The sequence below is a fragment of the Scylla paramamosain genome, chromosome 28 (assembly GCF_035594125.1).
Source record: "Scylla paramamosain isolate STU-SP2022 chromosome 28, ASM3559412v1, whole genome shotgun sequence".
In the NCBI taxonomy this organism is placed as follows: Eukaryota; Metazoa; Arthropoda; class Malacostraca; order Decapoda; family Portunidae; genus Scylla; species Scylla paramamosain.
In genome coordinates, this window is record NC_087178.1 from 13564081 (window position 1) to 13578149 (window position 14069).

General features: G+C 37.6%; 1 protein-coding gene across 3 annotated transcripts in view; it reads right to left on the reverse strand.

Annotated features, from left to right (window-relative positions):
* Positions 1-14069, reverse strand: part of LOC135114948 (cubilin-like) — a 226195-nt gene that overhangs the window by 186099 nt on the left and 26027 nt on the right. For all 3 annotated transcript variants that reach the window (XR_010275724.1, XR_010275725.1, XM_064031254.1), the window contains exons 7-11: positions 6752-6846; positions 6319-6442; positions 5905-6108; positions 5464-5604; positions 490-671 (exon numbers count right to left, since the gene is read on the reverse strand). Coding sequence is in view for 1 of the 3 variants with exons in the window: in XM_064031254.1 (XP_063887324.1) it covers positions 490-671; positions 5464-5604; positions 5905-6108; positions 6319-6442; positions 6752-6846 (746 nt within the window). In the remaining 2 variants the exon portion in view is untranslated. The remainder of the gene's footprint in view (positions 1-489; positions 672-5463; positions 5605-5904; positions 6109-6318; positions 6443-6751; positions 6847-14069) is intronic.

Sequence of the window (14069 nt, forward strand, 5' to 3'; positions counted from 1 at the left end):
TCAGAGCAGATGATACTTTTGAGATAAAAAATAAATGTTGATGAATGTACAAGACAAAAACATTTTACCATACATAATATTATCTTTTCCAACACAGTTCCATTCTAATAAATATTAAACTTTTCCACATAACTCAGGAATTTTGTTTAGATGGGTGTCTAGATTTTGGCCTGAGATTCTATGAAAACAGTATGTATGTATTATGGCATAATTTCAAACACTGAAATCTTTGTTTCCTGTCAGTATCCAACACAATTGTAATAATACCGTAACAATCTGAACTCCCATCTTCAAACACAAAAATCAATCTAAGGGATTATGCATAATTGGAAGTAGTAACTAGGGACTGAATCAACAGCAACTCACCCAAGGTACACAATGCTTTGCCAGTTGAGCAGTGGCACAAGTGGATATCGATTGCATTTGATTATCCTGTCATCACAATAACCAAAACTTCAGAAAGAGGAAACTCTACCAGAAGGATCTCACCTGCAGCCAATCAAAATGGCAATAGCTGCCCTCCAGATGAAAGTAACTGAAGGTGATGTTGATGACTTGACCTCGGGGAACAGCAATGATCCAGGCACAGCTCATGTTGTGGTTATACATTGCATTAGCCAAACCAGGGAAACTCACCATTCCCCCATTGCCACTCAGTGTTCCGCCACACTCTGCACATTGGAAGGCAATATGTAGGTGGTAAAAAGAATACTCTCTGCTGTGACTAAGTATGTATGATATTAATTATCACATTCATAACATAGATATTGCTAGGGTTTAATTCATAATGAGAAATGCTAACTGATGTCAATCTACAAAATATAGAATGTCAATCAGTCAAAAACCAAGTGTCATACATCAATATCAGTGTTATCATTTAAAATATATAGTTCTGTGCTGGAGCAAGTTGGGTAAAGTAAGGTTAGAAATGGCTCACTCTTGTATCATAGAAGATGCTATGTTCCATAGCATCCCTTCCTAGCTAGTACTCTTTTTATTATTCAAGGTAAAGAGTGAATCAAGCTCTCCTGTGTTTTAGATTAGGTACCATAAGGTAAGGAAGGTAAGGCTAGGTAAAGTTAGAATAGTCTCATTCTTGTATCACAGGAGTTAAAATGTCTGTTCCATAGCATCCCTTTCTAGCAGCTGTGCTATTAATATTTAAGGAATATAGTAAATTAAGCTCTCATGTGTTTGCTTAGGCTGGGTAAGGTCAGCCTATCCTAGCTTTGCTGTCCCACAAAAAAAAAAAAAAAAAAAAATGTCACCCATAAAAAACTGACAAGTATCTTATATCACTAAAAATAAATAAATAAAAATCTCATACACTTATCTTCACAGGTCTACTTGCCTAGGTTATGTTCAGTAAGGCAAGGTTATGTTAGTCTTAATTGCCTTCCCACAAAAATTAACATGTCTGATATCTCTAAAGGAATACATAGACGCTTACTCGTCACAGATCTATTTAGGTTTTCAGGTTGTTTCTGTTGTGTGGTGAAGCTTTATTCATGAACTTTAATGTTAACATGACCATTCTGCTTGGGTGTTATCAGAGAAACTAAAAAAATTCACTTGATACACAACTAACTAAACACACAAACATGCTAACATTTCCCTTAATTTCTCATACCATTTCTCTCCTTGGACACCTTCCCCTATGATCATTTCCCCCTGGGCAGCATTTATGATAAAGAAAAAGTGGAATCTATAGTGTTTATGGTGATAATGTTGAGTAGAGCAACCATTTCTTATAGCTTGTGGTTAAACAAAGACAATAAAACAGTAGTGTTCAAGGTGAGTATTGAGAGAACTTTGGGCTAAGGATCACAGGAAATAAATTCCTAGTCTGCAGTTATGGATGGAAAACCCCAAACTAAATAAAAACTTTGAAAAAAAATTGAGTCTTCCATTATACTCCCTGTCTAGCTTATTCTCCCTTATTTCTGGCCTGTCTGCTTCCAAAAGATTGATTCATTTACTGAAAACCCCTCCTTGGTATTGTCTTAGCTTGCATTTAAGATTTAAAAACCTAAACTCAATTACAGACACTGAAAAAATAATAATTTGTCACTTTCCATCATCCACTCCACTTGTTTATTCCTCCAGATTTCCTGGTTATCTGAAAACTCTTTTGTGGCATCATCTTAGGCTGCAGCCACAATGATGGTGGTTGCAAGTGAACAGGTGGGAGGGTAAGCTAGTTACCACAATGGGTTGGCCACACTGACAGCAAGCAAGCAAGCAGGTGGGTGGTTCGGATCTATTCTCTCCCCTGTACTGTAGGCATTTGTGGTTACAATATTTCTAAATTTTTAGTACCTAAAAACAACCAGTGGTTCATTTTCATTAGTGAAAAAAATAATGATTTTGTCAATTAAGGACTATTTTATGGGAAGCTTTGATGTCACTTTTTTATCTATCAATCTCCCTTCAAGTGAAACTATTGACATATGTACTTGATAAGACAAATATAGAGCAGGATTTTGATAAGAAACAATCAAGGATTTGTTAAAACTAGTGGTTAAGAACAGTTTTTCATGATTAAAGGTAATTACTACAAACAATGTAATGATGTTATCATGGCTTCCCCTTAAGGCCAAACTTTTAACAAATGCATCCCAAATGACTGGTGTGAGTGAAATTTCCACAATTACCTGTATTAAGTCCATGATTGGCAACAAACTGCTTATGCCAGTTGAGCAACAAAAGTCAGTTGACAATTCCTCTCACTATGAGCCACAGGAAGACGCAGCCTGCCCCATGGCTGCTCAGTGTCAATGTAGCCACATCTATTTGATACAATGCTCCCACTTTTCTCACCACTGATTACACTAGTCTGCTTGCTTGCAACCTCCACCAATGTGTCTCTAGCCTTAGCCTTCAAATATGGAGGAAAGACCCAAAACTACGTAGACTTGGAAAATCAATCATCTTCCACTATACTCTACATTCACTGCCTGACTTACTTCCCCATATTTCCTGGTTTTCTGCTCCCTAAGGACTGTTTTGTTTACCAAGAAGGCCTTCTTGGTATTGTACAGATGAAAATTCCTCTCAACTCTCACATCTCTAAGCCAATGTTTAGATGATGAGGCAATAAACATGTATGTAAGGTATGTAATGATATATGTATACTTGTCAAGCATAATAAAGTGTTTAAAGTGTTTAAAGTGTTTATAAAATATTATAAATCATTGCCAAGAGTGGCACAATCAGTTATCCTTGCAAACAAATCCAGTGAGCCTTGCCTCTTCACACTGATTCAAGACCTCTGCTATATTTCAATGATTGATCACACTGAAAACTTTCACATCATTCACAAACGGATACTGCAGTCAGCTGCAGCACAAACTTCATCATATCCACCAACTCGTTCATTTGTTGGCATCTGTGGCTCACCTAAAGAGCAGCCCAGGTCATCACCACCTCCACCCCAACTACACTAATACACACTTACTGCATGTAATACCAGCTCCCTCAATAAATCGCAGCCTCATCAGGGACAGGCTGCTCTTCTAGACAGGGTGGAATCAAAAGCTTTTCGTCTCATCAACTCCTCTCCTCTAACTGACTGTCTTCAGCCTTTCTCTCACCCCCGCAATGTTGCATATCTAGCTGTCTTCTACCGCTATTTTCATGCTAACTGCTCTTCTGATCTTGCTAACTGCATGCCTCCTCTCCTTCCGCGGCCTCGCTGCACAAGACTTTCTTCTTTCTCTCACCCGTATTCTGTCCACCTCTCTAATGCAAGAGTTAACCAGTATTCTCAATCATTCATCCCTTTCTCTGGTAAACTCTGGAACTCCCTGCCTGCTTCTGTATTTCCATCTTCCTATGACCTGAATTCCTTCAAGAGGGAGGTTTCAAGACACTTATCCACCAATTTTTGACCACTGCTTTGACCCTTTTATGGGACTGGCATTTCAGTGGGCATTTTTTTTATTAGATTTTTGTTGCCCTTGGCCAGTATCCTTCCTACATAAAAAAAAAAAAAGGCTCTAAGTTAGCCTGTGCTTCCTACTCTGATCAGACTCTCTCTCTCTCTCTCTCTCTCTCTAAAACAACACATAATAAGTAACTACTAATAAATACTAATTAATGTTGACTCCCATCACTGTACCCAACTCCTTGTATGTGGCCATGTCTATAAATTATAACTTATTATATTTATCATTATTGTATACACACTATGCATCATGTATTAAATTCATAATAATTATCTAAATTATTTTTTCATTATATTAAATTTTGTACTCTATTACTTGTTCCATTCTTTATGCCAATAGATCAATATCTATATGCAGACCCCAATGTATGTATTACTTTTTTTTCTTTATATATATATGTTACTTTTCTTTAATTTCTTTTATTATTGTTTACATACACAGGTGTATGATCGTTTATGCAGATGTATGTATCACTAAATTTACTCACTGCTGTATAAGAAAATGTATGTTGATATCTATTTAATCTTATAAATACCCTTAGAATCCTATGCAACATTTAAATTTATTCTGTACAACATTTAAGTACTTACTGTGTATTGTACCTTATATTAAGTCCAGTTTTGTTAGCTTAGGTTTAGTTATATTATAGTTTTAGTTTTGCCTGAAAAGCTTACGCTTAAAAAAAGGCTAGCCATAATAAAAAATTTATGGAATATAAATATACAATGTATGTAATGGCTATAAATAAATGTTCAAATGTTCAAATGTTCTCTCTCTCTCTCTCTCTCTCTCTCTCTCTCTCTCTCTCTCTCTCTCTCTCTCTCTCTCTCTCTCTCTCTTTCTCTCTCTCTCTCTCTCTCCAATTTTGCTGCCAATCAGTGAGAGGCACAGTCTAAACAAGAGCCCATCATTTGACATGAGAGAGAGAGAGAGAGAGAGAGAGAGAGAGAGAGAGAGAGAGAGAGAGAGAGAGAGAGAGAGAGAGAGAGAGAGAGAGAGAGAGAGAGAGAGAGAGAGAGAGAGAGAGAGAGAGAGAGAGAGAGAGTGGGGATGGGTGGATGTTGTTCAGTGGGTGGCTGCATTGGTGGGCTAATGGAGATGGGATGGGTGGATGAGTGTGAGTGGATGTATAGCTGGAAGGGATAATGGTTATGGGTGGGTGGGTGGATCGGTGTGTGGGTGGGTGTGAGTTGGTCGGTGTGAGTGGGTGGATGGATGGATATGGTTGAATGGTTGAGTGGATGTGGTTGAGTAAGTAGGTGGATGGGTTGGTGAACATTATATTAGTGTGTGTGGATTCACATGCTGCCTTTTCTAAGTCTGTAGTCAAGACATCTGAGTCAAGATTAATTTAAGTCTGAAGTGCTTTGGGTACCAAACATCCTGAGGCCCATTTGGACTCAGGCTAATCTGTCTTAAAGATCATCTGAACTGAGGCCTATATTACCTGAGTGTCATCTGCCTCAGTACCAAATGAATGCAAACCTTTCATTTATTGACACTAGTTGAAACTCACGTTGGTTCTCAGTCTGGCAGTGATCGCCTGTGTGCGAGGATGGGCAGGTGCATGTGAAGGAGTTGAGGCCCTGAGTGCAGGTACCGCCATTCAAGCAGGGGTTGCTGGCACACTCGTCTATATCCAGCTGACAGTTCTGACCTAAGATGCAAAATGAAATGTGTGGATTCATAATTTTGAAAATTTTGAAAAAAATAAACAAAACCAGAGATGGTGTTATTATGAGCAGAGATTTGAATGCTTTATTTTATCAAAAAGATGGATCTAAAAGATTTTTTATGATGTACTTTCATTCTTGCCCTGTTTTTCTCCCTATGATTACCAAAAGACTGTATGTTAAAGCAATGAAAAGAAATTTATTACTGCCTTAATATGGATTTATCTCCAGCTAGAAATCTAAAAAAAAAGCTTCTTACATAAGAGTTAAGTTGCCATACTAACCTGTGTACCCTGGGACACAGACACATGTGTAGGAATAGGCATTCTGGCTACAGGTTCCCCCATTGAGGCAGGGCTGACTGGAGCACCAATTAGTTGGTATTCCATGACCTCCTGTGCCCTGCGTAGGTGTGCACCCATATGGTCCCATGCCACTGCCCTGGTAGCCTTGTGGACACACACACTGGTAGTACGATGGTGATATTTCTGAAAATACAATAATTTTTTCACCTAGCATGTGGTTATATTTTTGCTTGGCATACTTTTAAGTATGTAACAAAAACACAACATGAAGGAAAAAAGTACATTATGATCTGTGTTTCTGCAATACTAAAAAAGACAAGACTGGTGATGGTGAAAAAGAAAAACAAGATATGAACATGAAAAGTTGAATTTCCCCAATGACCCAAATCTTACGTGCGTTTTCATAGCATGTGGCGAGGGGATGGCACTGTGCTGTCTGGCACGGCCGCAGGCTTGGGGTGCAAGTTGTACCATCCCCAGTGTAGCCGGAAGCACATGGCCCACACCGCCTACCACCCTGGACAAGGAGACCACAGGTTACTAATGAATACTTGCTTCTCATACTCTACTAGTAATCCAACATCATTACATGAGCATCACTACCTAACTTGTAACTGTAACTGTAATCTGTAATCAGCATAGTTATCTATAGACTTCAGATAGAAAATCATCATATAGAAATGGAAACAGATAGCTGATAAATAAATTTATCTTTTATGTTCATGGTTCTGAAGCACAGAACTCAGCCTGATGCTCAATCTTTCTATCTCTAGAAACACACATGTATTGCAACTGTAGCAAGATGGTAATACCATCTGTAACTTACATAAGTGTTGTAGCACTGGCTGAAGGGAGAACAGCCTCCATTGTTAATCTGACATTCATCAATGTCATTACACACAAAACCATTTCCGCTGAACCCTGGAAAAAAAACAACAAATCCAATCCTTCTATTATTCCAGTAAATATTTAAATAAGGGAAAACATACATAGGTGAGAGGGGCATGAACTGTGTGAAAAGATAACCAACCAATGTTGCTACAACTGGACATTACCTGCTAATCCTAATTTATATATATATATATATATATATATATATATATATATATATATATATATATATATATATATATATATATATATATATATATATATATATATAGATAGATAGATAGATAGATAGATAGAGAGAGAGAGAGAGAGAGAGAGAGAGAGAGAGAGAGAGAGAGAGAGAGAGAGAGAGAGAGAGAGAGAGAGAGAGATATATATATATATATATATATATATATATATATATATATATATATATATATATATATATATATATATATATATATATATATATATATATATATATATATATATATATATATATATATATATATATATATATATATATATATATATATATATATATATATATATATATATATATATATATATATATATATATATATATATATATATATATATATATATATATATATATATATATATATATATATATATATATATATATATATATATATATATATATATATATATATATATATATATATATATATATATATATATATATATATATATATATATATATATATATATATATATATATATATATATATATATATATATATATATATATATATATATATATATATATATATATATATATATATATATATATATATATATATATATATATATATATATATATATATATATATATATATATATATATATATATATATATATATATATATATATAGAATTACTTCCAGTGAGGTCTAAAGCACTGTTCAGGGGGTGCTGTGAACTTATCATTAAACCCAGCTGTGACCTCACTGAACGTTTCCCTTTGTGTCTCACAACAAAAGGGGGCAGTCACAGCCTGCCCTCTAAAGACAACTCTCTTCCTCCACACAAAACTACAACCATCTAATAACAGACACACCCTTCACTCAAAAATTTTAAAATCATCATGGCGACTCCTACACCAGCCTCGGAGACCCCATCTGGGGAGGGGTTCATAAGTGTCCCCAAGTCGGACTGCCTTTCTGTCGACGACCCTAAGTGTCTTGACACCCCCCTCAACTTTTTCTTCATTAACTTCTGCAACATTCGTGGTCTAAGATCTAATTCTCAATCTGTAGAACACCACCTCTCCTCTTCTAAACCTCATCTTCTTTTCCTCACTGAAACTCAGGTGTCTGAGGCAACTGACAGTAGCCCCTTTTCTGTTCCCTCCTACTTTCTCTATCCTCATTTTTTATCCAAAGCTGGATGCTGCGTTTATGTGTGCAATGACTTAACCTGCTCTCGTGCCCACGCTCTTGAATCTTCAGAGTTTTCCACCATCTGGCTACTACTACAGAGTCACTTTCATACTAAATTTATCTGTGCTGTATACCTCACCTAACTCCTCTGATTATAAGAAATTCTTTGACTACTTAACTTCCAAAGTGGAGCACATTCTGACCCTCTTCCCTCTTGCAGAGATCTCCATTCTTGGAGACTTCAATGTTCACCACCAGCTTTGGCTTTCCTCTCCCTTCACTGACCATCCTGGTGAACTAGCCTACAACTTTGCTATCCTCCATGACTTAGAGCAATTGGTGCAACACCCTACTCGTATTCCTGACCGTCTTGGAGATATGCCCAACATTCTTGACCTTTTCCTGACCTCTAATCCTTCCGCTTATGCTGTCACCCTTTCTTCTCCGTTGGGCTCCTCCGATCACAATCTCATATCTTTATCTTGTTCTATCACTCCAATCCCTCCTCAGGATCCCCCTAAGCAAAGATGCCTCTGGCATTTTGCCTCTGCTAGTTGGGGAGACCTGAGGAGGTATTTTGCTGATTTTCCTTGGAATGACTACTGCTTCCGTGTCAGAGACCTGTCTATGTGTGCTGAGCGCATAACAGACGTGATAGTGTCTGGCATGGAGGCGTACATTCCTCACTTTTTCTCGTCCTAAACCTTCTAAACCTTGGTTTAACACAGCTTGTTCTCGTGCTATACATGATAGAGAGGTGGCCCACAAAAGGTACTTAAGCCTTCCATCACCAGAATCTCATGCACTTTATATTTCTGCCCGGAACCATGCCAAGTCTGTTCTCAAACTAGCCAAAAACTTCTTCATTAACAGAAACTGTCAAACCCTTTCAAGATCTAACTCCCCTCGTGACTTCTGGCATCTAGCCAAAATATCTCCAATAACTTTGCTTCTTCTTCTTTCCCTCTTCTATTTCAACCAGATGGCACCACTGCTATCACATCTATTTCTAAAGCTGAACTCTTTGCTCAAACCTTTGCTAAAAACTCTACCATGGACGATTCTGGGCTTGTTCCACCCTCTCCTCCACCCTCTGACTACTTCATGCCACCTATTAAAATTCTTCGCAATGATGTTTTCCATGCCCTCGCTGGCCTAAACCCTCGGAAGGCTCGTGGACCTGATGGGGTCCCTCCTATTGTTCTCCAAAACTGTGCCTCGATGCTTGCACCTTGCCTAGTCAAACTCTTTCAGCTCTGTCTGTCAACATCTACCTTTCCTTCTTGCTGGAAGTTTGCCTACATTCAACCTGTTCCTAAAAAGGGTGACCATTCTAATCCCTCAAACTACCATCCTATTGCTTTAATTTCCTGCCTATCTAAAGTTTTTGAATCTATCCTCAACAGGAAGATTCTTAAACATCTATCACTTCACAACCTTCTATCTGATCGCCAGTATGGGTTCCATCAAGGCCGCTCTACTGGTGATCTTCTGGCTTTCCTTACTGAGTCTTGGTCATCTCTTTTAGAGATTTTGGTGAAACTTTTGCTGTTGCCTTGGACATATCAAAAGCTTTTGATAGAGTCTGGCACAAAGCTTTGATTTCTAAACTACCCTCCTACAGCTTCTATCCTTCTCTCTGTAACTTCATCTCAAGTTTCCTTTCTGACCATTCTATTGCTGCTGTGGTAGACAGTCAATGTTCTTCTCCTAAATCTATTAACAGTGGTGTTCCTCAGGGTTCTGTCGTGTCACCCACTCTCTTCTTATTATTCATTAATGATCTTATAAATCAAACTTCTTGTCCTATCCACTCCTATGCTGATGATACCACCCTGCACTTTTCCATGTCTTTTCATAGACGTCCAACCCTTCAGGAGGTAAACATTTCACGCAGGGAAGCCACAGAACGCTTGATTTCTGATATTTCTAAAATTTCTGATTGGGGCAGAGCAAACTTGCTATTGTTCAATGCCTCAAAAACTCAATTCCTCCATCTATCAACTCCACACAATCTTCCAGACAGCTATCCTCTCTTTTTCAATGACACTCAACTGTCCCCCTCTTCTACAGTGAACATCCTCGGTCTGTCCTTTACTTATAATCTGAAATGGAAACTTCACATCTCATCTCTAGCTAAAACAGCTTCTATGAAGTTAGGCGTTCAGAGACGTCTCCGCCAGTTTTTCTCACCCCCCAAGCTGCTAACTCTGTACGAGGGCCTTATCCGTCCATGTATGGAGTATGCTTCACACGTCTTGGGAACTTCCACTCATACTGCTCTTCTAGACGGGTGGAATCAAAAGCTTTTCGTCTCGTCAACTCCTCTCCTCTAACTGACTGCCTTCAGCGTCTCTCTCACTGCTGCAATGTTGTATGTCTAGCTGTCTTCTACCGCTATTTTCATGCTAACTGCTCTTCTGATCTTGCTAGCTGCATGCCTCCCCTCCTCCCACGGCCTCGCTGCACAAGACTTTCTTCTTTCTCTCACCCCTATTCTGTCCACCTCTCTAACGTAAGAGTTAACCAGTATTCTCAATCATTCATCACTTTCTCTGGTAAACTCTAGAACTCCCTGCTTGCTTCTGTGTTTCCACCTTCCTATGACTTGAATTCCTTCAAGAGGGAGGTTTCAAGACACTTATTCATCAATTTTTGACCACTGCTTTGACCCTTTTATGGGACTGGCATTTCAGTGAGCATATTTTTTTTATTGGATTTTTGTTGCCCTTGGGCAGTGTCCTTCCTACAAAAAATAAAAAATAAATAAATAAAAAAAATAAAATATATATATATATATATATATATATATATATATATATATATATATATATATATATATATATATATATATATATATATATATATATATATATATATATATTAAAGGTATAAACAGGCAGGAAATTTTCTCTCAAGCATATTTCATTTAAAGTGATGGGAAGCTCTGCATTCATTATTTTCTTGAAGGCATTTTCTCTATACCTAAGCAGTGTCATATTCTTTTTCAAGACTGCTTATGGTTTGGCCAAACCATAAGCAATCTTGAAAAAGAATATAAGACACTGCTTAGGTATAGAGAAAATACCTTGAAGAAAATAATAAATGCAGAGCTTCCCATCACTTTTAATGGTATATATATATATATATATATATATATATATATATATATATATATATATATATATATATATATATATATATACACACGCATATACACAGTGGAACCTCGCTTACCGAACATCTCCTTTTTCGAACAAATAGTTTTCAAGCAGAATTTTGAATTCATTATTGCTTCAGTTGCAGTACCATAATTTGGTTCAACAACAAAGTTATTTGATTATTATTTGACATTAAAAGACAGCAAAAGCTGACTTTTATTAATAATTTATAGTTTCTATAAATATTTAGTTCGTTTTTTGCATATTTGAAGGAGAGATAGAGTGTAAAACAGCACAAGTAATTCAATTTTTGAAATATGGAAATGTGATCCCGTTAAAAAGCCTCAATGTAAACAAACAGTTTTACAGTGTTCGGTGAATAGGTCAGAGGATGAGAGCAATTCAGTGTGGAGGTTGGGAGGGAATGAGATGCAACAGACAGGCAAATACAAGTACCTGGGGATGTGGATGTGTCCGAATGGCTGTGTGAAGGCAAAGAATGAAAAGATAAGCATGGTGAACCAGTGGGTGGATCATCTAGGAAGTGCAGCAAGGATAAGAGAGAGTAAATATGATATGCTACGAGAAGTTTGGAAGAGTATGGCTGTTCCAAGCATTATGTATGGTATGATGTGATAGTGTGGAATGAAAATGAATTAGAGAAGTTAGAAGTAGGACAGAATAGACTAGCAAGGAAGGCACTTAATGCACCAAGGTATGCAGCGATAGAGGCCTTGAGAGGGGACATGGGATGGAGTACATTTAGAGAGAGAAACATGGAAGAGCAACCTTAAGGTACAAAGCTAGATTAGTACAAAGCTAGATTAGAGCAAATGGATTATGCAAAACTAGTGAGCAGTGCTGGGCACTGCAAATTACAAATCTGCAAACTCACAAACTACCTTCCACCACCACAAGTCTGCAAACCTTCTTACATTTACTTTTCTGCAATGACAAATGCACAAACTGCAAACCATTCCTTAATATCTTTTTCCTTTTACAGCAAAACATGGTTAAAACAACTTAAAAGAGTATGTCAATCAATTATTATATAGATAAATAAATAAATAAATGTGTTGATTAACTTTATTTTAATGTTATCATTATCATTTTATAATGTTATTTTAATGTTATGTTACCTAGATTATGCCCTGCCTGGGTTACCCACCTGCACGGTAGAAAAAGCTAAGGTATATAGATAGAAAGATAGATGTTAATTTTTAATGTTATTATCACAGGGCAGTTAGGGATTTGAACCCCGGGCCCACTTAACACATGATAGGTCCGGGTTTGAATCCCCCACTGCTCTGTGTTGAAACTTGCTTAATTTAGTCCTCTTCCAACAACAAAAATTCTGCAAGGTGCTAGTTTAAGGAAAAAAAGGTGCTAAATTATAGGTGAACATTTTGAAATATGGCGCTAAATGGGACAAAAAAAGGGCATTATTCATGGAATAAGAAACGTAAATGTTTGGCGCTAGATTATTATGAAAATCACTAGATAGCTGGCAACACTAGGCCTGAGCTAAAGGCTTCTAGTTGCCAACTTGACAGTTCAGATACAGCAGGTTTTAGCAACCCAAAACAAGCACACGCTTGCTTTACCACATGGTTTGCGGGTATGTTTGTGTTTGTGGAAGTACTTCCGCAAACATAAATCCATAAACTTGTGGGGATTTTGCCAAAAACACAAATCTGCAAAGAAAAATTACCTTCCAGAATTGCAAAATTTGAGGTTTGCAGAAGTGCTTGTGAAAGTACCCAGCTCTGCTAGTGAGAAAGGTGGAATGTGAAATGTTAGGAGTAGCAGGTGAGGGAAAAGTGTTAAGATGGTAGTAAAGAGTGGCTTGGAAAATAGTTGGGCTTTTTAGCGGTTTGAAGTGAGGCATGTTGAGAGTGACTGTAGTATGATTGTCAGAAATGGAGAGGGTTTATTTAGAATGGGAAGTAAGAAAGTGGAAAAGTGAGATAGACAGAGTGGTAAAGCATGTGGGATTGAGTGAATGGAAGAATAAGATGAGACAAAAGAGTACTTTGGAGTGTTATAGAAAGAAAGAGGCCCAATGTATGAAAAGTGGTATGAGGGAAGCCTGGGTGGTGATCTTCTCTTCCGAACGAGAGCACAGTGTATGGATGTGAACACAAGAAGTTACAGATGGTTTAAGTCCCACAGCAAAGTGTGCCAAGTATGTGACATGGGAGAGGATGAGACAGTGGAGCATGTGGTGCTGGAGTGTGTGAAGTACACCAGACAGGAATGAGATGATGCTAATGGTGATGAGTGAATTGGGACAAGCTAGATTGGAGAAAACAGGAAGGGAATGGCTGGTGTTGCTGCTGGGACTGTGTGGGGAGATGAATGAAAGGATGATTGAGGCTGTAAAAGAGTTCCTGAAAAAAATGTGGAGTGCTAGATGTAGGAACTAGTGGTGTGATAGATGCTGTATGACTGTATGCCATTTTCTGTTTGTCATTTTTTTTTTCCTACAGGAGTGCTGATGCAAAGGCCTGGCTTGAGAGGAATCCTGAGCCTCTTGTGAGATCAATATCAAGATCAAAGCCACCTGTGGCTTGAGAGAATGGATGATGCAAGAATAACAAGAAAGGTGTATCTGGAATGAAAGTGGAAGCAAATGGAGAAAGAGGTGCATGAGAATGACAGACAGGAGTGGATTACAAGTGGTGTGGCCAATGAGAATGGCTGAGAG